We start from the raw sequence: 21569 nt of genomic DNA on the forward strand, positions 1-21569 counted from the left end.
TCTAAATAATAGCAATTTCTTTGGCAATTGGACTAAATATTCATCAAATCAATGCAATATATTTCAATAAGGACATAAAATATTTATTATTCTTAGATTATGTGTGGCTTTAGGACTTATAATTATTTTAGCTTGTCTTTGTACTCTCTTTTATTCCATATGTTGTCATTTAGGAATTATTTTCCAATTCATTATTAAAGTTGGACCATTCATAATGGCATAGGTTCTATCAAACAATTGGAGTAAGCTTATAAGTGTCAAAATTGTACATCCATAAAATTTCAATAAAACCTTGTTGTTCAAGTATTTTAGTAAAATTACATAGAATCTATAAAATAAAAATGAGTATGTATAGCTTAATTAGTCAAATTATAATGCTACAATATTTTAACAAAAATATTCTATATCTATGTATCTTTATTGAACTTAACTATACATATTTTTATAACAACTTGCTACAACAAAAAACTCAATTTTTTCAAAATTTTACATATTAAAAACTAAAATAAATAAATAAAAATTATAAATATTTAATTTTCAATATAAAAATTAATATATAAAAGAAAGAAATAAAAAATTATAATTAAATTTTTATATAGCAATTCTTATTGTAGTTGAAAATATTTCTAAAATTCTAATAAAACTTTATTGCTTAAGAATTTTGTTTACAATAAAGATATAATATAAAATATAAATATAATTATATAAATAAAAAATATTAATAGAAAATAATAAAATGATAAAATAACTTTATTTCTTATGAAATCCTTATATAAATCCATGTTTAATAATGATATCTTAGCTTTTGTTATAAATGAAAAAAAGATGATTGTCAAAGGATATGAAATGTGTATAGTGTAGAATTAAAAAAGTCAAGTACAAAAATCTTCTATTTATGGTTTCTTTATAGAAGGCCTAAAAAAAGTTATTATTCTTCTTTTTCAATCTTCATGCCTATATTCCAAAGTACTAAAAAATAATAATTATTCAAAATTTTCTCTCAATTGGCTATGCAATTTAATTAACATTTCTATTTGAGCTTTGAATAATGTCTAATTTAGAGTGCTCTCAAATAAGTTTTGGATATGCTCTCAACTCTTGTTTCATCACAATTTCTAGGTGCAATTTTAGATAATTCCTTATTCCATTGTGCATGAACAATGTCTTCCAACAATCAAAAAAAATGCCGCTTTTATTATGGCAGTTATAATGTTGAAATTGACAAAAAGGAATAGGCAAAGTCCACAACAACAGAGATGATATAGCAACAAATATTAATTCTCCACCCTTGTTGTAAATTGACTAAATCTGCAACACATAGCACACTTGAGATTGAAAAATAATCCTATTAAAATAAATTAGAATAAAATTTTGTTTTTATTATGCAACATTCCTATCACTTCTCCTCTCTCATAGAATATGCCTCACATTCAATTGCATATTCACCTTCAATCGCATCTAGTTGCAAAAAAAAAAATCCATCTAAACTCCTTGTGTCATTGATTGTTACAATAATATAATATTGTTGATAATAATCAATATTTTTAATATAAAGTTATTGATTATAATATCATTGACAAAAATGTGGATGGAGTTTTACCTTGTTTAAAGTGTTGTTTAAAGTGTGATGAAATGAATTGCCCCTCACAATTTGTGCCTTACCTCACTGGTATTTGATTGCTTACTTTTTTCTAAATTATTGAACTTCATCTTCAATTGCATGTAGTTGCAAAAAAAAAATGTGGCTTCAATTACATGCAGTCATAGAATTGCAGAAAAGAAAAGAAAAGAAAAGAAAAAAAAAAAAAAAAAAAAAAAAAAAAAATCCTATGAATTCCTTGTTAACTCCTTGTGAACTTTACTTGAGTGCATTCACTTGCAAAATTGCAAAAAAAAAAAAAATAAGCCTTATGAACTCCTTGTGAATTCCCTGTGAACTCCGCTTGAGTTTCAGTTATGAACTCCTTGTGAATTCCCTGTGAACTCCGCTTGAGTTTCAGTCAAGCTTTTGCTTCTTTTCAAACTCCATATAATGTTAAGTTTTTGATGTGAACTCCACTTGAGTTTCAGTCAAGCTTTTGCTTCTTTTCAAACTCCAGATAATGTTAAGTTTTTTGATGAAAACAAAGACTGATCCATGAGGTGAATGAGAGCCACCAGAGTCCATTTAAAGTGTTATATGTGAAATACTATTGTAATAAATTGTGGTTAACTTTGTTCACTTCAAAAACAATCACAAATTATACTCTTAACTGTTAGTTTATCACAATATATAGATAAAGTCAATAAAATTACAAAAGGTGTTTATCAAAATGTTTAGAAGCGACACTTCAAGAAATTTAAGAATACTGAAGTAGAATGATTTAGAATGGCAAATGAGTTTTTGTGTTGCAGATACACCGCAGGATCGGAGCGACCACCGCCAAAAACCACAAAGCTCGCAAGCGGCTTGGAAGCGTACAACCCGTTATCCCGTCAATTGTCACTGGATTTGAACGGGATGGAATGACGAGCACTTCTTGTTGCAGCGACAACCCGTTTAAACTATTCCTTGGTGTTCTGTAGGTTAAATATGGCATCGACACAAAGATAAGCAAAAGTACTTGGTGCTGAGATGAGCCTTTAAAAATCACAGTTCCCTATCCAGCTATTACAAATGAATGAAATAAAATAAATCTTAAATTTACAAGCTAATGAAAGTTACATGCATCACGAGGGCGTTATAAACATTGACCAAGAGGACATAGCTTCTGACTCATTTGCTCTGGGTCCAGCTGATCCAGCTGCTCTACCATTGTTCTGCACCATAAAACGCTCTGTCAGGTAACATAAAATTAACTGCTTCTATTAATAAACTGAATCTTAATCATGTATCCTCTATAGATATCGACAACTGTTTCTAACCTGAAGTTACGACGAGCACGAGATGAGTGTGTAAGAGGGTTCTTCTGTATATGATTTCAAGAAACTTTAACCATGCAGCCACAAGAACCTAGACCGCCATTCCTGTCGTGGTTCTTACATGCATTGCTCCACAACTCTGCACACTATTCGCACAAGTTTGCGCTTTCGGTCCTCCAGCGGAGACTACTCCTACCGTTTAAAACATCATATGAGGAAGAGGCAGTTGTTGTGGAACAGGACAAAGATGTATATATTACGCTCTGAAATTACAAAATATATCTATGTGACATATTCAAGTGTTGTGTTCTCACTTTCCTTGCACCTTGTCTGCCATGGAAGAGTGGCGCAGTCATTTCAATTGAGAATTCGCAGGCTGGCTTTCGTGCCAATCCTCGCACACCAGGGGACGAACAGGAGCACTTCCCTGACGAGTTCGCATCGCACGGCGCTACTTGTATTGTGAGCCTCGAGTCTGAAACGATCGGGTGCTTGATAGATCCATTCTTTGTTAAACACTTTTCGTTTGGGCAGCATTCGGAGAGACTCCGGGGCCATGTGAATCAAAAGCTGCTGTTGCTCGTCGGTCAGACCGTCTCTCAAAGCTTCGAGCCCTTTCCCGCAATTTATGATTCTCTGTCATGGCTCCCGGCAAGACAAATTCATTTAGATCTTGCGAGGCGGAATGAGCTTTGCATCAGCCGCCATTTGCCGTGAGTCCATGACGGAGTTCCAAGCTCGTCTCTCCTCCTGCCTACGGTGATAGAAACAACAGCATCGGCTATACCGTTGCAAAAAGAATACAGACTAATCACTCGATGAATGCTTTTCAAGCTAATCCAGCCTTTAAAACAGATGCAATACACAAAAGTGTACAGTTGAGTTCACCTCATATGAGCTTTTTGGTGTGTCACGTTTAATGAAAATGAGCTCTCAATCTGTTATGCTAAACTCTGGTATAATTGACAGTAGATGGGGTTAATGATTTCAAGGTATTTGATTGTAACATCTCTTCAGTGAGCTGGAATTTATTTTGATGTTAATAGTTTTAAATACATACAAATATACATATATATATATATATATATATATATATACACACACACATGCATATAAATATAAATATATATGGCCAAAACCATAACTCCAACAATAATAAATGTTCTTTATGACAATTTATTAACTTTACATTATCTAATACATTATCTAAGTTTATGCTTGAAGGTATGGTTGATATTTAGAAGACCATGTGAGTATACAATTGAAGTGGCTAGTTGATACATGCATGCTCTTAAGCTCAAGGCGAAAGCAATGTATATCTTTAAATTGTGTATGTATGCAAGGGCTGGAAGTGATAAGTATGCAAGTTTAAATTTATCTGGAAAGGGCCTCTGAATCTGGTATTCAACAAACCCAGTGGGGCATGGCCACCCGGATCAGGTGAGACGGGTTGAAGGGGGGGCCAGCACCATCCAAGGGCTACGATCTATCCATTATGACATTCCAGGGTTGAGATATGAATTTCGAACGCTGGTTGGCACCCCCCCCCCCTTCCTTCAGCAGCAGCAGGGGCCAACAAAAAACCAAGAGCAGGAGGGAGGGAGGGAGAGCAAGCCCCCAGGGCAGCAGCACAGGAAACGGCGGGAACTTGGAGGCCGCATGGTGGGACATTCATAAAATTTGAATGCTGCAGGGGCCACGTGTCAGGTGGAGAAGTCAGTGCTGATCTTGCTGGAGTTGGGTGGAGAAGTCAGCGCTGGTCTTGCTGGGGTCGGGGGGCTGCTGGTGCAGGTGCAATTGGGAATGAAAGCTTGCCACAAAAGTACTGGGGCTGGCCTCGCTCCCAAGTGCCCTCCCTCCCTTCTTCTTCGTCACCAGGAGTGCATCAGAAAAACATCCTTTTCAACGCCCCCTAATAACAGCCTCGTTTTGAATACATACCCATATTTCCATTTCATTACATTTACAATTTGAGGTTTCCTTTCATATCTTATGTTTTCCTAGCATGTATAGTCTAAGTTTTGTCTCAATAGTGGGGACATAACTTGCTTTGCTCCTTGCTTTCTTCTTTCTCAGACTTTGCGAAGTGGGTTGAGACTTTTTTAGCATGTGTTGTTTCGTTTTGTTTTGTTTGTTTGTTTGTTTGTTTTTTTTTTTTTTTTTTTTTTATAGTTTAAAGTTCATTGTTTTGATTTTTTAACTTCTAGCATGGCTCAGACGACGTGTCCCCAAAAGTCCGTTTTCTCGCGCTGTGAGCCACATTGGTTGTGACGACCACTACGAGATCGGATTCCCGCCACCTGAGACTCGACTTCTCAGTGGTGGTGACCACGTACGATCCCCAGCGAGGGAACGGATGGACGGAGTTCCCATGCGACGATGAGATCAAGACGGAGTTGGACGTCCGTCAACTTTCAGTTCCGGAGATTCGTTCAAAGCAAGGATCAGCCAGTCAGCCAGGCTTCCTTTTTCGCCGGGAAGCAGGCGAGTTCCGCTGGCCCGACGCCCCGGAACGACGGCTGGATCTCGACGCCATGTCTGGCACGACGAAGCTCATTTTAGTCCCACTCGGTGTAGGTGCGCCTCGGAAACGCTGAAATTACTCTAGAGTCAGAGTAGTGCGGTTTGCTGGTACTGGAACGCAGTGGAACTGGATAGTCGAGGATCAGTGCGCATTGCCATATTTTATTCGAGTGCGCTTCGAGGTTTCGAGGAGAAACTGTTGTGGCTTAGGCGTGGCTGCTTGCGTCGATAGTGCTTATTTATGCTGTCTGGTGCACAGTTAATTCTCTGGATAATTGAGCGTGGGGGCATTTTCGAGTTCACAGTGTAGTGCAGGGGCGGTTGATTGGGTGTCTGCGAGTGTTGAAACTGGTTTCGAATAGAGGTGAATAGTATTTGGAAGCTGCCTCAGGGACAGGCATCGCCAGTTCGGCGTTTGGAGGAGTGGAAACAATGGGTCTTGTGTAAGCGTTGAAGTAATCCATGGGCTTCGGCAAGGGCCGTTGAAGTGAGACAGCAGGTTGAAGAGGTTGGCGTAACAGTGACTCTTTTTGCAATTTAAAGTCTGATTCTCGGACTTTGATATCAACTAGCCTAGAATTTTTCATTTTGATCTGTGTCGAAGCTGCAAGAAGTTCTGGGACGTTGTGGAGCTCTACAAGTGGCTTGTGCATTGAATGCGTATCCTTGCATGCTTTTAGCAGTATCTGTCTGGGACCACGAGTGCACGGAACCGAGCAAGTTCTAAGAGGCTGTTTCATTATTCAAAGAGATCTTTCCTTGCGTTTGACTCGCGGCATCTTGAATAAAGTTTGTTCTTTCCGAAAGCACTCCGCACAGCCGATTCGGGATTTTTCAAGAAGGTTCAGTGTTTGATTTCAGAATATATCAAAGTTTGCGAAATTCGTTATTTCATTAAATTCTGCGGCAAGAGATAGCGGGAGCACTCTGAAGCCGACTGATCCCGAAGCTGACGATGAAGGCTCACTGCTTTGGTTGCAAAAGAGCAGTGGTTCGTGCGCAGGCCTTAACTGGATTTACCTTCGGATGAAGCCCTCGCAATAGTAGAGTGAGGCTGTCCGTTTGGGATATAGCATTTGGCGAATCATGGGAAGTTGTTTTTCTACCTTCGCCTTTAGGGCATATTTAGAAAGTAGCGTTGGAGCATGGCCGTGAAGCTTTGGAGCGGCAAGGGCGAGTAAGCGAGGTTCAAGATGTTTTACTCGCAGTTGATATTGGCGAAAAAGGGTCCGCTGGGGACCATATGGATAGCTGCTCATTTGGAGCGCAAGTTGCGGAAGAATCAGGTCACGGAAACAAATATTAGCGTATCCGTCGGTAAGTGTGCTCCTAACTCGTTTAAGGCATGGAAACCGAACGTTGGAGAGGGCATTCTTTGTAAGTTACTCCTGGTGACACATCTGGAAGCCAGTTTGCAGCCGTGTAACCAAAAAAATGTATGAACAAGTAGTAGGGAATAATCAGACAGACTGAGTAAAGTTGGGTTTGAGTGAGGTTTCTTAATGAATGAAAGGGAAACGTAGGGTGGGCTAGTCGATGAAATGGCGATTTCGATTCCTCATGTCCTGCTGGTGCGAGAAAAAATGTCAAGGAAGTGGTGTGAGGTTTTGTTGAAAACGGGCGTGGAGCCACGTATTTCCTCTCAGGAAATGGAGAATGCTGTACAATAGATGTAGCTGATTAATGCGGGTATGCCGTGCTGCACGTTTCATGCCAAGGGACGTTGATAATGATTCTTCTTTTCGAGACGTCTTTCAATCTGGGTGTAGATGTTTTTGTGTCAGTATGCTCTTGGTACCCCTTGGGCCAATTTGAGCACTTTTGAGGACTCTTGCGTGGTTCAATGATGCTCCAGATTTTGTGGCGGGGTACGGAGTATGTCGATTGGGTTAATTTGAAGATCTGTGCGGAATGTGCTGTATGATGTAGTGGATGAGTTGAGGGGTGAAACCCTTGAACTGCTGAGAGGTGTGATGTGTGGTAAGCCGGATGGGCATTATTTGGTTGGTGTCTGGAACACTAGCACGCGATATCCAACTGCGAGGTGATTTGCATGGGTTTTGTGTGATCTGGTCTTGTCTTGGAGGAGAATGTGAGAGAAGGCGATGCACTTGTCGTAGGTGGTCTGATACGTCGCAATGTGGGTTTGGTGATTTGGCAGACTCCATTTTGTTCCCGGAAGCTCCTATTGCTCTGAGGTTGTCTGGGCACTTGCTGCTGGGTGTAGTTCGGATTTACTCCCGAAAGGTGAACTACCTGTTCCATGACTGCAGCGAAGCGCTAACAAAGATCAAGCAGGCGTTTCAGGCGGGGGCTGTGGACCTTCCGCCGGAGTCGTCGACAGCTCCATTTCAGGCGATCACTCTGCCAGAAAGTTTTGATCTTGACGAGTTCGAGCCTCTTGTGGAAAGGTAAAGCGTGTTTCTTGCCAGCGGGCACGGGTGACTTGGTTGTTGGTGGTTGGCGTGGGAGAGGGATTCAAGTGTTGCCTGGTGAAACTTGTGACTTGTGAGCGGGGGAGGCGTGGATGTTGTATTGGTGATCGCTTGGGCGAGGGTTTTGTGATTGAGTGCCTATCTGGTGTTTGGGATTATGTGGAGGTTTTGCAAACAGAATGCGGTCCATTTGAGTATTGGAATTGAAGTCACTTGTTGTCTCTGAGAGCATCCAAGCAATTTGGTCTGAGAGGGATTTGTATGGGTGGTGTCGGACGAACAGGGTTACGGATGACCATGTCACTACCCGCGAACTCATAACGCTGCAAGATCGGATGGAGGAATATCGGATCGACTTTGACCGGTTGGACCAGATGGAGGCCATGGATTTGGAGCAGTTGCAGCCGATGCCCCCAGCTCCTCCTTCCATGGTAGGAGTGGAGGAAGAACTGGTAGAGGTTCCGGAACCTGAAGCGGAAGAGGTTCCGGAAGTGGAGATGCTCCGGGCTACAGTGGTTGCGCCGGCTGAGCAGCCCACTGATCTGTTCGCTCTTGAAAGGGAAACGGCGAGGTTGAGGAGGGACGTATCAGCCAGGTAAATATCTCCAGACTGTAGGTTGGACACCCGAATGTGATAAGGAGGAACTGGCATTCAGTGTTGTCTTGGAACGCACAGAGTTTAGTGTTCGATACGGAAGGTTTTGTTGGATTTGGCGTTTAGAGGGTTTGTGAATGTTACTGTGATGTGCTTGAGCCCCAGAAGTTGGTGTTTATTTCAGTTTCAGCAGTGTGGATGATATTTAGAGACGATATGGATGGAGAGACCAGCGGTGGATGGTCGTCTGGAGACCGTAGTTGGAAGAAGGAGCCTCTAGCAGTTTAGCAAGCGGGTATTGAGCATGATTTTGTAACGTGTACATGGAATTGTAGGGTCACCGTTGAACCGATGGAGCAGCCGTTGGAGGTTGCTGAGATTGCGGAGGAACTGCGAGAAATCTCAGTAGAAGCGATCCCTGGCCTGATATCACCGAGGAGGCCCAGTCTTGAGCTACCAGGCGATGAAGATGTGCTGGCAACATTTTTAGGTGTGTGGCACTATCGTTGAGTCGTGTGATTCGGAGAAGATGTTTCACAGTGTTGCGGTTGTTGGTGGTCCCGGCTAGAATGTGCTCAGTGGGATTATGGTGGTTACGTCCTGTGGTGTTGCAGATACTGTTAGCCCTGGGTCATGGTTGCGAATGAATCTGAAGGGTATGTTGATTAGAGTATCCGTGATGAGTAGCGATCCGCAGATGGTGGTGATACTTGTATGTTGCGTAATGCATGACATGAGGATGGTTCTGAGCGTTGACTGGTAACAGGGGCCAGGGCTACACCATCTTTGAGAGTCATGGCTACTCCCAGTGAGGAGGCTCCTGCTCGGAGGGTGAGGCGGGGTCCAAAGGCTGTGGGCAAGAAGAGGAAGCTTGTGCTTGACGCGGCGACGGTTCTGCATGGAGAGTAAGGAGGCGTTATTGGTCCATCGCTGTGGATTTTGTGGAACATGATTGAGGTTATGAGAAACATGCAATGTTGCGTTTGGTTGGAGAGGCACGTGCTGACTTGGGTTGAGATGAACTGTGTTCAGCGTGATGAGGCAACAGTTGGCGAATTCAAGTGACATTCGGAGGGTGCGCAAGAAAGCTCCATGCACTCGGAGTGAGCTGTGGATCGTGCACAGACAGACAATAGGACAACAAATCTTTAGCGAGCCTTCCGTGCCTGGTACCCATCAACGTTTGTCTTACTATTGCAGCGTGGGCCGAGTCATCGTGGGAAGTGCCAGAAATTGTGGTCGTTGTGTGCGATTGCTGCCTTGCCTCTGGGCTTTGTACGGATTCGACTTTGTGACGAGTCCGTGGTTGAGAGAGGTCGGTTCGGTCGGGTGATGGAGAGAATCTTGTTTGTGTTGGGCTGTTAGTGAGAAGTGAGGTCTGATGGTTTGTGCAGGTGTGAGCGACGCGTTGCGGGTGCTTTATGACCGTGTGTTAGTGACTGGTGCTGCGGACTTGCCATCAGCTGGGCGTGAACGGGAAGTCACCCCCGAGGCATACCGGGAGGAACCAGAAGTTGAGCGAGCAGCGGGTGCTGAACCGGCGGGTGAGCTGGTCGAGGAGCCAGGTCTGGAGTTGGCTGTGGAGGAGCCAGTCATGGAGGCAGTTGCTGAATTGCCACCTGAAGCAGGTGTAAATCCTACGCCCTCCGCGGGTCCACTAGTGTTGTTATGGTGATGGTTGATTAACGTGATGTTTGGAGTCCCCCCTCTCTTGCCATGGTGAGGGTGTCGGATAGTGAAGTGTGTTACTTCGGTTTTGCGCCCCAATATATTTACGGACGGTTCTGAAACGAAGGTTTGCTTGGCATCGAATCGGAGTTGTTGCACAAGGTTGCTGCAGAAGCAGAGGCCGTAGCAGAGGCGGTTGCGGGAGGGGAGGCCGTAGTCCTGGAAGGAGTGGATGGAAGAACTATTATCGTGCTGGAGGACGACGGGACAATTATTGACGAGGGCCCATCTTCGTTGGTTGCAGTGAAGGAAGAAGTTGTTGAGGAGGAGATTCAGGAAGAGGTATGCGTCAGTGGAAGATTGGAGGGGGAGCTTTTAATGCTATTTCCAGCACAGGATTGGATTTGAGATGATTTCATGACGAGACTTGGTGGAGTTTTGAACTGCATGAGTTGCGTACGTCTGGTGAGGAGCATGCTAACTTGTGTTCTTTTGACCAGGAACTTGGGTTTCTCGGGGAGCCAAGAGAAACAGGTGCAGCATGCGGCTTTTGCGCTCATCTGTTTTTTTTTTCTGAACGTTGCTGTTGTGTTTGTGTTATTTGTGCTAATATGATGTGTGATGGAACCTACTTGGTTGTTGCACTGCAATGGGCGTACTCTGTGCTGGGAAACGGTTCCTTGGGTGTGACGTTCTCAACGCCGTTGCTGAAAAGAATCGTGTATTTGCAACTGCAGTGTTCCTTCGAGACGATGAAGGCGATCTGCACGAGGAGGCTGAGAGTTATTACAACTTCGTTCAAGATTTTGGTGGCTGGTCAGCTCGCACGAGGTAAGGCACATTGGCAAATCTTACTTCTCCAGTTTAGGATTGCATAAGTATGGAGTGACAAGCTCTCAGTCGTAGGAGCATGTTTGCTGCGATTTTCCATTACGGGATAATGATTGGTTGCTGTTATCAAAATGCAAGTTCACATGTATTCAGCTGTCTTGGTCGTCTGTGTTCTTTTAATTGGTAGACGGTGGTTTGTTTATACAGGGCTGTAGGTGGATACCTGCAAGGAGTCTTCGCCGGCTTGGCCGGTGGTGCAGAGATTAGAGAAAAGGAGCAGTCTCCTAAAATCGGGCTCCACTACACACTTCGGGGAAAGACGAGGAAAGAAGCGGCTCGGTTGTTTTTCGAGACCTTGGTATGCACTTTGCTGAGGCTGTACGAGAGTTGCATGAAGAGGGGCATATTGTAGGGTGTTGTATGTGGTGACCACAGTTATTCGGAAGGTCTTCAAAACGAGACGCAATTGTTGTGCATGAGAGTGTCCAGGCTTTGGAACACCTTTTGCTTGACGGTTAAGTGAAATGAGTGCGCCAAGAATCCTGTGATCGGGTTACCTTTCCAACCTTGAAACCAATCTGTGGACTGATGTTGTTGTGGGACGCGTTATGCATTTTGTTAGAGGATCGATTGGGATGTGTTGTGCAAGGAGGCAGGAGCATGTGACTGATTTCTCTCCAGATTTTGATACGAGCTCGTGCACTTGTTGATACGGTCTGCGTAGGTATTGAAGACGAAGGACTACGTGGATGTTGAGCAACTGCAACCGTACGGGGAGATCTACATTTCAGCACAGCCCAAGCTAATGACGGCCAGCTTTTAGGGTTCCTTGGCAAGGAGAAATCTGTCTTAAGTTCTGTTAGTGGAAGTTACGCACATTAGATGGACCCCCTTCAGTAGTTTGTGAATAGATGAGTCGTAGACACCAGTCTTTTAGGGTGCCCAGTGTCACTCTTCTAATAATGTACACTACATTCTCGAGATTGCCGTCATCTGGTTGAGATTGTATTCTTTATGGATTCTTTTGTATAAATTATTTCATTTTTGGTTTCCTTTCGGCTGTCAATAGGATATTGTATTCTATTCTAATGACGACCTCATGATTTCTTTTTTCTTGACTTTTTTCTTGATTTTTCAATGTTGCTTGTCTTGGTGAACTTTGAGTTCCTCCTCCTAGTTGGTTCCATTAATGAAGAAGCTTGCTAGAACTGTCCAATCACGTTTTTGAGATCCTTATAGACTTTGAATATAATTGTTTATGGTTGATATTGAAGAAACACAATAAGCAAGACATAAGTAAGTAGAAATCAGTAAGGTTAGACACAAGAGAAGTATAGAATGACATACCCCTCACTTCCAACACCTTTTACTTATAGGTAGAGGTTACATCCATTTTGGCTAGTATTCATCTTACTTTCATCCAAATAAACCCTAGATTCCTCTTAATCTAGGCACCACTTTAAACCCTAGCTGCCACCTATAACCCTAGCCACCACTTAAAACTCTATCCACCACTTTAAACCCTAGCTGCCACCATATAATCCTAGCTGCCACCATATAACCCTAGCTGCCACTTAAAACTCTATCCACTACTTTAAACCTTAGCCGCCACCTTGGTAACTTTCCTTCATCATTTTGCTATCCTTTGACCATTAGCAACTTATCTAACATAATATCTTTTACCTTCTAACTTATCCTCCATTTACTTTAACACTCCTACTTTGCTATTGGTCAAAGGCTAATAAACCTAATCCCTTTGTCAATTTGTAATGTCTATCCTTCACCAATGCTTTTATGAGCAAATTAGCAAGCATGTCTTCCGTTGCATAATATTTCATGTCAATTACTCCCATCTCAATCTTCTCCCATATAAAGTGATGTTAAATGTTAATGTACTTTATCCTTGAATGATGCTTTGGATTCTTGACAAAAATAAGGCATCCTTGATTGTCACACTTCATTGGAGTTGCTTCCAATTGCACAAGTCCAATGTCTTCTAAAACTTATCTTAGCCATATTGCCTCCATTGCACCATGACTTACTACCATGTATTCCGCCTCCATTGTAGACCTGAAGATCCTCTTAATGGTTGCCCAATGAATTGGTCCAGCCTTTGACATGTGTTGACTCACAATACTCATCGCATATGCAAGATCCACCCTTGTACCAACCATTGCATACATAAGTGAGTCTACTGTTACCTTGTATGGAACATCTTTCATTTCTTCTTTAACTTCAGCAAATTCCTCATCCATGAGCTTCATCAACTTCAAATTTACCTCCAAAGGTGTTGTAATGGACTTGCACTCCTCCATGTTGAACTATTTCAACACTTCTTCAATGTACTTCTTTTGGCTCAATGTAATGATCTTCTTAGCTCGATTTCTAACAAATTCCACTCCTAAAGAATAGTGGAGCTCTTCCAAATAACTCATTTCAAATTCTTTTGCTAACTTTGCCTTCAACGAATCCATCCTTTTCAAAGTATTGGTCAAAATAATTAAATCATCAACATAAAGAATAACAATCAATAGAAAGGCTTTTGATTGCATTACATACATGGAATGATCAGCCTCATTCCTCACAAATCCTTCATTTACAAAGAAAGTGTCGATACGTTGGTACCATGCCCTTGATGATTGCTTAAGCCTATACAAGGATTTTTTTAACTTACACACAAGGTGTTGTTTGCCTTCTTCAATAAATCCTTGAGGTTGATCCATGTAGATGTCTTTTTTCAATTCTCTATTTAAGAAAGCCTTCTTCACATCCATTTGGTACATCTCCAAGTCTATTGTTGCTCCAATTGCCACAATGATTCTAATGGTAGTGAATTTGGCCACGAGAGCAAATGTCTCATTAAAATCAACACCAACAACTTGTGAGTAGCCTTTGGCAACCAATCTTGCCTTATACCTCACAATATTATCCATTGCATCTTTTTTGGTTCTAAACACCCACTTACAACCAATTGAAGCTCGATTTGGTAGAAGTTGAGTCAATTTCCATGTTCCATTGTCCATGAGTGATTTGTATTCTTCTTCTACAGCATTCTCTCACTTCATAGCATTCGTGGACTTCATTGCATCACATAAACTCAACGAATCAGCAAAAAGTGTAACATTGGCATGGTCTTTACTTACTTGAGGAAAAATATGGTCCTTCTATCATTCACCACGTTTTTTTCTATCTCTCAAAGGATATCTCCTTTCATTTGAAGAAAATTCAACTTGTTGCATTCCATGGTCACCTCCAACCTTCTTTTCTTTTGAAGATAGTCTTTTTTTACTCAAAAGTTCATAATCCTCATCACCATCATCATCAACATCTTCATGTTCTTCATTGCTGGTCTTAGCAATTGTAGAGGCCTTCTTGTCCACCTTCTTTGCCTCTTCATCTTCATTTCCATCTTTACAACCATCATTGTTTTTGTCTTCTTCTTTCTTTGCTGAATTTGAAGATGTGTCCACAAACACACCATTACTCCCACTTAGACACATTTCCAAGTACTCACAAGTATTCTTGTGCTCCAAAAACTCAACATCACGACTTTTGATGATCTTTTTAGTCTCCAAACACATGAGCCTATAAGCCTTTGTACCTTCACAATATCCAACAAACACACATTTTGTACCTTTTGCATCAAATTTTGATTTCATATAATTTGGTATCTTTACATATGCTATGCATCTAAAGGTCCTCATGTGAGAAATACAAGGTTTTCTCCCACTCCAAGCTTCTTCCGACGTCATTGATGTAAGTGCACTTGTAGGACACCTATTTCTTGTGTACACTACATTCACTATTGCTTCCACCCAAAATTCATGTCTAAAGTGTTATGTATGAAGCATATTCCTTGTCATCTCTATAATGGTCCGATTTGCTCTTTCAGCAACTCCATTTTATTGTGGAGTATAAGGAGTAGAGGTTTGTCTTGCAATACCATGTAACTTTAAGAAATCATTGAATTACTTTGATATATACTCACTTCCATTATCTGTACGTAATACCTTGATTTTACATTCACATTGCTTCTCCACAAGTGCCTTAAACTCCTTAAACCTTGTGAAACACTCACTCTTTGCTTTGAGGATAAAAATCCATACTTTCCTTGAAAAGTCATCAATGAATGTGACAAAATACCTTGCACCTCCTATTGATGGCATCCTCATAGGTCCACAAACATCAAAATGAGCAATTTCCAATAACTTGGTTGCACGTGTTACAACTCCACTTAGAAATGAGGCCCTTTGTTATTTGCCTTCAATACAACCTTCATAAGCAAGTATCATAGCATTGTGGCTTATATGACTAAGATCTAAGCCACTTACCATAGATTGGAGCTCCTTCATGCTCTTGGCATTCAAATGACCAAGGCGTCAATGCCAAATGCCAAACTTGTCTTGATCTTGAAGAAATTCAGCAAATGCCACCACTTCAATTTCATTCACCTTTTTACACTTCATGAAGTAGAGGTTGCCATCTTTAAAGCCCTTTGTAATATGATCTCCTTTCAATGTCTTTACAAAACATCCATTCTTATCAAATTATACTTTACAACCATGTGAAATAAGTTTACTCATCGAGAGGAGGTTTTTCTTCATCTTTGGCACATATAAGACGTCCTTCAATCTGATTCTCTTGGTTTGGCCTTTCACAACAATCTCTATAACAATGGAGCCCATTCCAATAGCTTGTACTATGCCATTGTCTCCCATGAAGATATTTGCTGTTGAAATCTCTTCATAAGTGTCAAATGAACACTTATATGGAGTCATGTATTTGGTGGCACTAGAATCAATGATCCACTTAGATATGGCAACCATAGAAGTGCCTTCACTTGCCATGAATGCATAATCATCACCTCCATATTCATCACGAGCATTGTTTGCACTTTCTCTATCTCCTTTCTTAGCCTTATAGCAATTTCGAGCAAAGTGACCTGGTTTTCCACAAATGAAGCAAGTTCTCACATTGCCACATTGGTTAGGATGATTCCTCTTGCCTTGCCTTGAAAAGAGAGCCGAATCCTCACTTTGGAGCTCTTTTTCTTTTCTCTTGGTCACTTCATGGACAAGTCTTGTCGTGACATAATCCATTGTGAGTTCTTTTATTTTGATGGATTCTAATGCCACAATGAGATAGTTGTAGGACTTGGGAAGGCTCATAAGCAAGGTCATGACAATATCACTCTCTTCTAAAGGCTTGTTAACAATAGCAAGTTGATTAGCAAGGGCCTTTACTTTGTTGACATGAGCCATGAGGTCTTCACCTTCTTCTATCTTGCAAGTGAAGAATTTTCTCCTTGTGAAGATGATATTAGACAAGTTCTTGCTCTCATATATGTTGCAAAGAGTATTCCATTCTTCAGCTGGAGATGATGTGAGAAAAGTTGGCTTCATCCAAATTAGAGGCAATCATGCCAAAAGTCTTTTTTTCACGTCTTATGAAGTCCTTCCTCTCTTTAGTATCAGCATGCATGGTTGGAGGTTCTAAACTTTCATCTAAAATGTCCCAAAGATCTAAAGACATCAACAAAAGCTCCATTTTGACCTTCCAATGGTAGAAATTGTCACCTCTAAACTTTTCAATCACTCTCAAACCTTCACCCTCACTTGAAGCCATATCTTAGAAGAGATGTAGAATAGGTAAATAAACTTTGTGGTAAGTTATTGATTGGTTATTGATATCCTTGAGAATTAGACTGATGCTTAGGCAATTTAGTTGGCAACAGTAAGTTGTTAGTGGAATAAATGGTTAAGAATTCAAAGGGTCATAACCTTTGGACTCCGCTGGCCAACAGATCATCTTTTTGGTAGGATAAATAGGTTGAAGAAAGAGAGATCAAGGCCAAACTGTGAGAGTCATAAGGCGGGATAAGCTTGGTGCTACCTCTTTGTTTTTTTTATTATTTTCTTATGAAGAATTGTGATTGAGAGAAGTATTGTTGAATTGATAATCGTAGAATGGATTATGGATTGAATTAAGACGAAAGTAGTAAGCCTTGGTGTTTTGTAGTTTGATACTTGATTTCAGATAACTAGAATACAGTCAATTGTGATACTAACAGACCCAATTCATATAACCAGTCTTTCCTCATGTTCGAATCTACCCCTATTAGTTCAATTACTTTGGTATATTAAAGCTTGAACACAACGAGAACAACATTTTGGCACTGCTGTAGGAGAAATGATAACAATATGAAATATTAGAAATTGATTGTATGGAAAGAATGAAAGATTATGAGTAATAATCATGAAAGAGAGGATTATCAAAGAATTAATCAACAAGCAAAAGAAAGACAGGAGCTATTACGTATAAAAAATATCCTACGGAAACGACAAAAAGGAATTATAGGTCGAAAAAAAATCAAAGGAAGAAAAATTGAGATTCAAATAGTAAAGAAACCAGTGATAACACCAATGGCCGAGGGAGTGCCAGAAGTACCAATTGCGGTACAAATGGGAGTAGTAAGAGACCAAACTACAGGTGTGGCACCATTACCTACTTTTAGTGGTTGGCCAGGCTCTTTTCCCGATCACCATATATCTCAATTCTTGACAGCCTGCATGGCTAATAATGATAGAACTGAAGACATTTAGTTGAGATGGTTGTCAGTAACTTTAAAAGATACGGCTTTTGAATAGTATATTCGGCAACCAGTGGGTAGATTTTCCAATTAGAAGGCCTTGAGGAACGTATTCTTAACCCATTTTAGACCAATTGGATTTGAAGATCAACTTTGAGAAAGTTTTATGAATAGCAGGATGTTTGCAGAGAAATCCATAGAATCGTATTATGGTCGGATTGCGGATATACTTCGTAAATGGTCAAATAATCAAATACCAGATGCATTTGTATTGTCGATATTAATCAATGGTTTGCATCCACCAAAATTAAAAATGTTTGTAAAAGAGGCTCGACCAGCTACGGTAGAGGCATTGTTGGCACGAGCAAAGGTGTGGGAAGAATGTCATTATGACCAATTGTTAACAGTGGAGGCCACGATGATTCCAATTTTAAGAAGCCAACAAATACAACTGAGAAATGTATCGATGGATAATTATCCACAAATGGCTGCCTCCAATGAGAAGAATGTTATGTTGCAACAACCAATTAATACTACACCACTCTAAGCAATAGCGCCAATAACAATGACATCTTATTTTACATCACCAACCTATCAACAACCGGAGTTGTTCACAAATGCGACTATTAAAGATTAAAATGAAGTCTTGTTATTAAATCTAACAAAGAAGATGGAAGAATTGGTCATGAATTTGGCTAAAGATAAGAAGAAACGATATAAGCCTTCTAATAGGAGACCTAATCTATGGTGTAATAATTATAAGGGACAAGGTCATTTTGATATAGAATGTCCATCATCTAGACAAACAAGTGTTCAATGTACATTTTGTGGAGGAAAGCACCCTATCCAAAACTGCTGGCATTTACAAAGGCAACAACAATTTAGTAATCAGACCATGATCCCACCGATTCAATGGAAAGTCAATCAAGTTCAAATAGAAAATACATATGGATGGAATGGAAATCGATCTAATTGACAAAATCAAACATTCAATAATTTTTAAAGTTCGAATTTTAATTAGGGGTCTGCATCAAACCTCCAGAACTACGGAAAAGAGCAACAGAGATATCAGCAATATGCTCCATCGACGTCATTGAACGAAGTACCCTCCGTACCAATGGAAAAATCAGGATTATTTTCAAACCCTACATGGAACAAGCCTAGTAGATATATATCGGTGGAGACACCCAATATGCCAGATGGAGGTATAAGAAGACCACTTTGTTGTTTCCGTTGCAGATAGATTGGTCATTATGTCAGTAAATGTCCCAATCTCAGAGCTAGTGATGATTATGCACTAGTATGTACAAATTGCAAGCAGTCGAGACATACTTATCAGCAATGTAATGCTCCGTTCAATTTCAATAATCAAGATCAATAGATCCAAAGCCAAGAAAAAATGGAGGAGATAAATCAAGGTCCTCAAGATTCACCAGTTCATTGAATAGAAGTAGTCCAAGCTGTCCATACAAGAAGTCAGCAAAAGGAGAAAAGACCAATTCAACATTTGGATGATCTAGAAGGAAAGGGCCAATTGAATCCAATTATGGGGACATCCAATCCAAGTCTTGACATGGGCTCTTTACTCAGTATAAGACCTGAATCGGTTGTGCACCCCAATGATGTACCAATTATGGAGGATTCGGTTCCATGTCGAGCTATTCTATTCTTTACATAGTTTCGGAAAACGCCCTTTCTATTGAAAATTCTTTTCAGAGGCATGAATTCTAAGGAACTAATATTAGCCCAATTTGGAGAACAATCTTACCCGTTGAAAAAAACGATTTTACAAGCTCTGTCAAATTCAATTCCAGTAGCTTTATCGATTTCCAATATAGAAAAAACTAATTTACTTGTGTTGGTATCTAGGACTCGGAAGAAGAAACGGATATTGGGAATTACCACTAATACAGAACCATATGATATTCTAAAAGATTTTGGCACCATATAGCCCATGATCTCTATGAAGCAACTATTGGCGGTAGCACCTGAGTATCGAACTATCTTGAATTCCTCATTAATTCATTGCAGATCTTGAAATAAAGAAATCCAAGAAGTAAGTTTGAATCTCGATCTAGGTGCACCAACGATTGATGTCTCAATTGATGGAGTGTTATTATTGGGAGTGCAAGTAGACGGAGGATCTAGTGTAAATCTTATGAATGCCGCTATAATGTAGGAGTTAGGTTTGGATCACCTATTACCTACTACAGTAGTTTTGAAAATGGCTGACTCCAATCAAGTTAAACCTATGGATATTTTACAAAGTATTGTTACAATAATTGTAGGGATTACAAACAAAATTGATTATATTTTTTTTTCGATTACAAAGCTCTATATTATCATATCTAATTTTATTGGGGCGACTGTGGTTGTATCAAGCTAAAGCTCGAAAAGATTAGGGCCGTGGTACATTGACAATTGGAAAAGGTAATGATAAAATTGTGCTTCAAATGTACCCTGTCCAATATCACGGAAAAACTCAAGTTTTCAGTTCAGAATTCACGTCAGATTATGAAGGTGAGTCTACAGAAGAAGAAATTGGTGCACTTGTCCCAATTTATATTGATACAAGGCAAGTTGTGGAGCACACTAGAATGAACTACCAATGCAAGGGACCGGGAGAGTACTTAGTTCCTCCAGTTGTTATTGACGATTTTGATCATATGATTGTATATTGGATGAATAGACGGGATGTTAATCGCGTTAGTGCCATGGAACTGGAGTTCGAAAGTTCTAATGTGTCGGATTTTATGAAAGATTTTGGAATTGAGTAGAACATTATTCCAGAGACACTTGAAATTCCACGATGTCAACCAATTAATTTAGGTACAGGGGAGGCTTCCCAAATCATTCAGATTTACGACAATATAAAAGGTAAGGAAAAAGAAATTTGGATGGATTACTTTTTAATACATAAAATTACTTTCGCATGGTCATATGCGGATTTGAAAAGAATTCCAGCTGAAGTTTGTGAGCATCGAATTATATTGGAGGAGAACACTAAACCAGTACGCCAAAGTAAACATTGACTTAATACTCACTTATGGTAAAAGAAGAACTGGATAAATTCTTGGAGGTTGGATTTATCTATCCAATTCCTTTGAGTGAATGGATTTCACCAATTGTTATGGTCCCAAAAAAGAATGAAAAAGTTTATATCTGTCAAGATTTCTGAAAATAAAATGCGACTATCAAGAAGGATTATTTTCCTTTACCATTCACGGATAGTATATTGGATGTCGTCACTGGACATGAATGTTATTCATTTCTTGATGGATTCTCCAGTTATAATCAAGTTAAAATTATAAAAGAAGACCAATTAAAAACTACTTTTACTACGGATTGGGGGACCTTTGCCTATAAGGTTATGCCGTTTGGGCTTTATAATTTGCGAATTATGCGAATAATGCAAGCATTTCAAGATTATCTACGAATTTCAATGGAAATATTTCCAGATGATTTTTATACATTTAGTACGAGAGTCAGGCATTTAGAATGTCTCGGTCAATATTTGAATCAATGTACCAAATATGGAATTTTTTTAAATTTAAAAAAGTACCAATTTGGTGTGTCTTTTGATAAATTGTTGGATCATATAGTTTTGATGGCATGCATTGCTACAGATCCGGATAAAATAAAGATTATAATAGAACTAGACACTGTTATGGGTGTTCGAGCATTTGTCGGCCATGTCAATTATTATTGGTGATTTATCTATCTATTCGTAGTTATATGTCTTTCCTTGAAAATTCTCTTGAAGAAACCACCAACCGATGGGACTAGTCCATTTTGGCTAAAAGAATGTACAATTGCATTCAAAACATTGAAACAAAAATTGGTTTCAGTACCGATATTGGTAGTACCTTGTTGGACAAAACCATTTCAAGTTTATGTGGATACATCTAATGTCACGATTGGTTCTGTGCTAAGCAAGAAAGATGACCAAGATTTTGATCACCCTATTTATTATGCAAGTCATCAATTGGTAGCAGTTGAACGAAATTATACAACAACTGAAAGAGAA

The 21569-nt window shown here is 40.0% G+C and overlaps 1 protein-coding gene across 3 annotated transcripts; it reads left to right on the forward strand.

The window, feature by feature from the left end:
• Positions 1–6469: 6469 nt before the first annotated feature.
• On the forward strand, positions 6470–12005 carry LOC112283240 (sister chromatid cohesion 1 protein 4). Of its 3 annotated transcripts, none has more exons than XM_024521707.3 (12): positions 6470–6741; positions 7586–7835; positions 8143–8454; positions 8790–8944; positions 9221–9359; positions 9487–9623; positions 9849–10082; positions 10250–10464; positions 10623–10656; positions 10860–10953; positions 11161–11311; positions 11678–12005. In XM_024521707.3, exons 1-12 carry the CDS (start codon positions 6618–6620, stop codon positions 11774–11776), a joined length of 1944 nt encoding a protein of 647 aa, XP_024377475.1. In that variant the 5' UTR covers positions 6470–6617; the 3' UTR covers positions 11777–12005. The 3 variants fall into 3 exon arrangements, with proteins under 3 accessions (XP_024377475.1, XP_090107045.1, XP_073390608.1); XM_090250919.1 differs by lacking the exon at positions 6470–6741 and adding an exon at positions 7253–7292; XM_073534507.2 differs by lacking the exon at positions 6470–6741 and adding an exon at positions 7352–7468.
• Positions 12006–21569: the final 9564 nt, after the last annotated feature.

This window comes from Physcomitrium patens, chromosome 6 (genome assembly GCF_059467195.1).
Source record: "Physcomitrium patens ecotype Gransden chromosome 6, ASM5946719v1, whole genome shotgun sequence".
Taxonomy (NCBI): Eukaryota; Viridiplantae; Streptophyta; class Bryopsida; order Funariales; family Funariaceae; genus Physcomitrium; species Physcomitrium patens.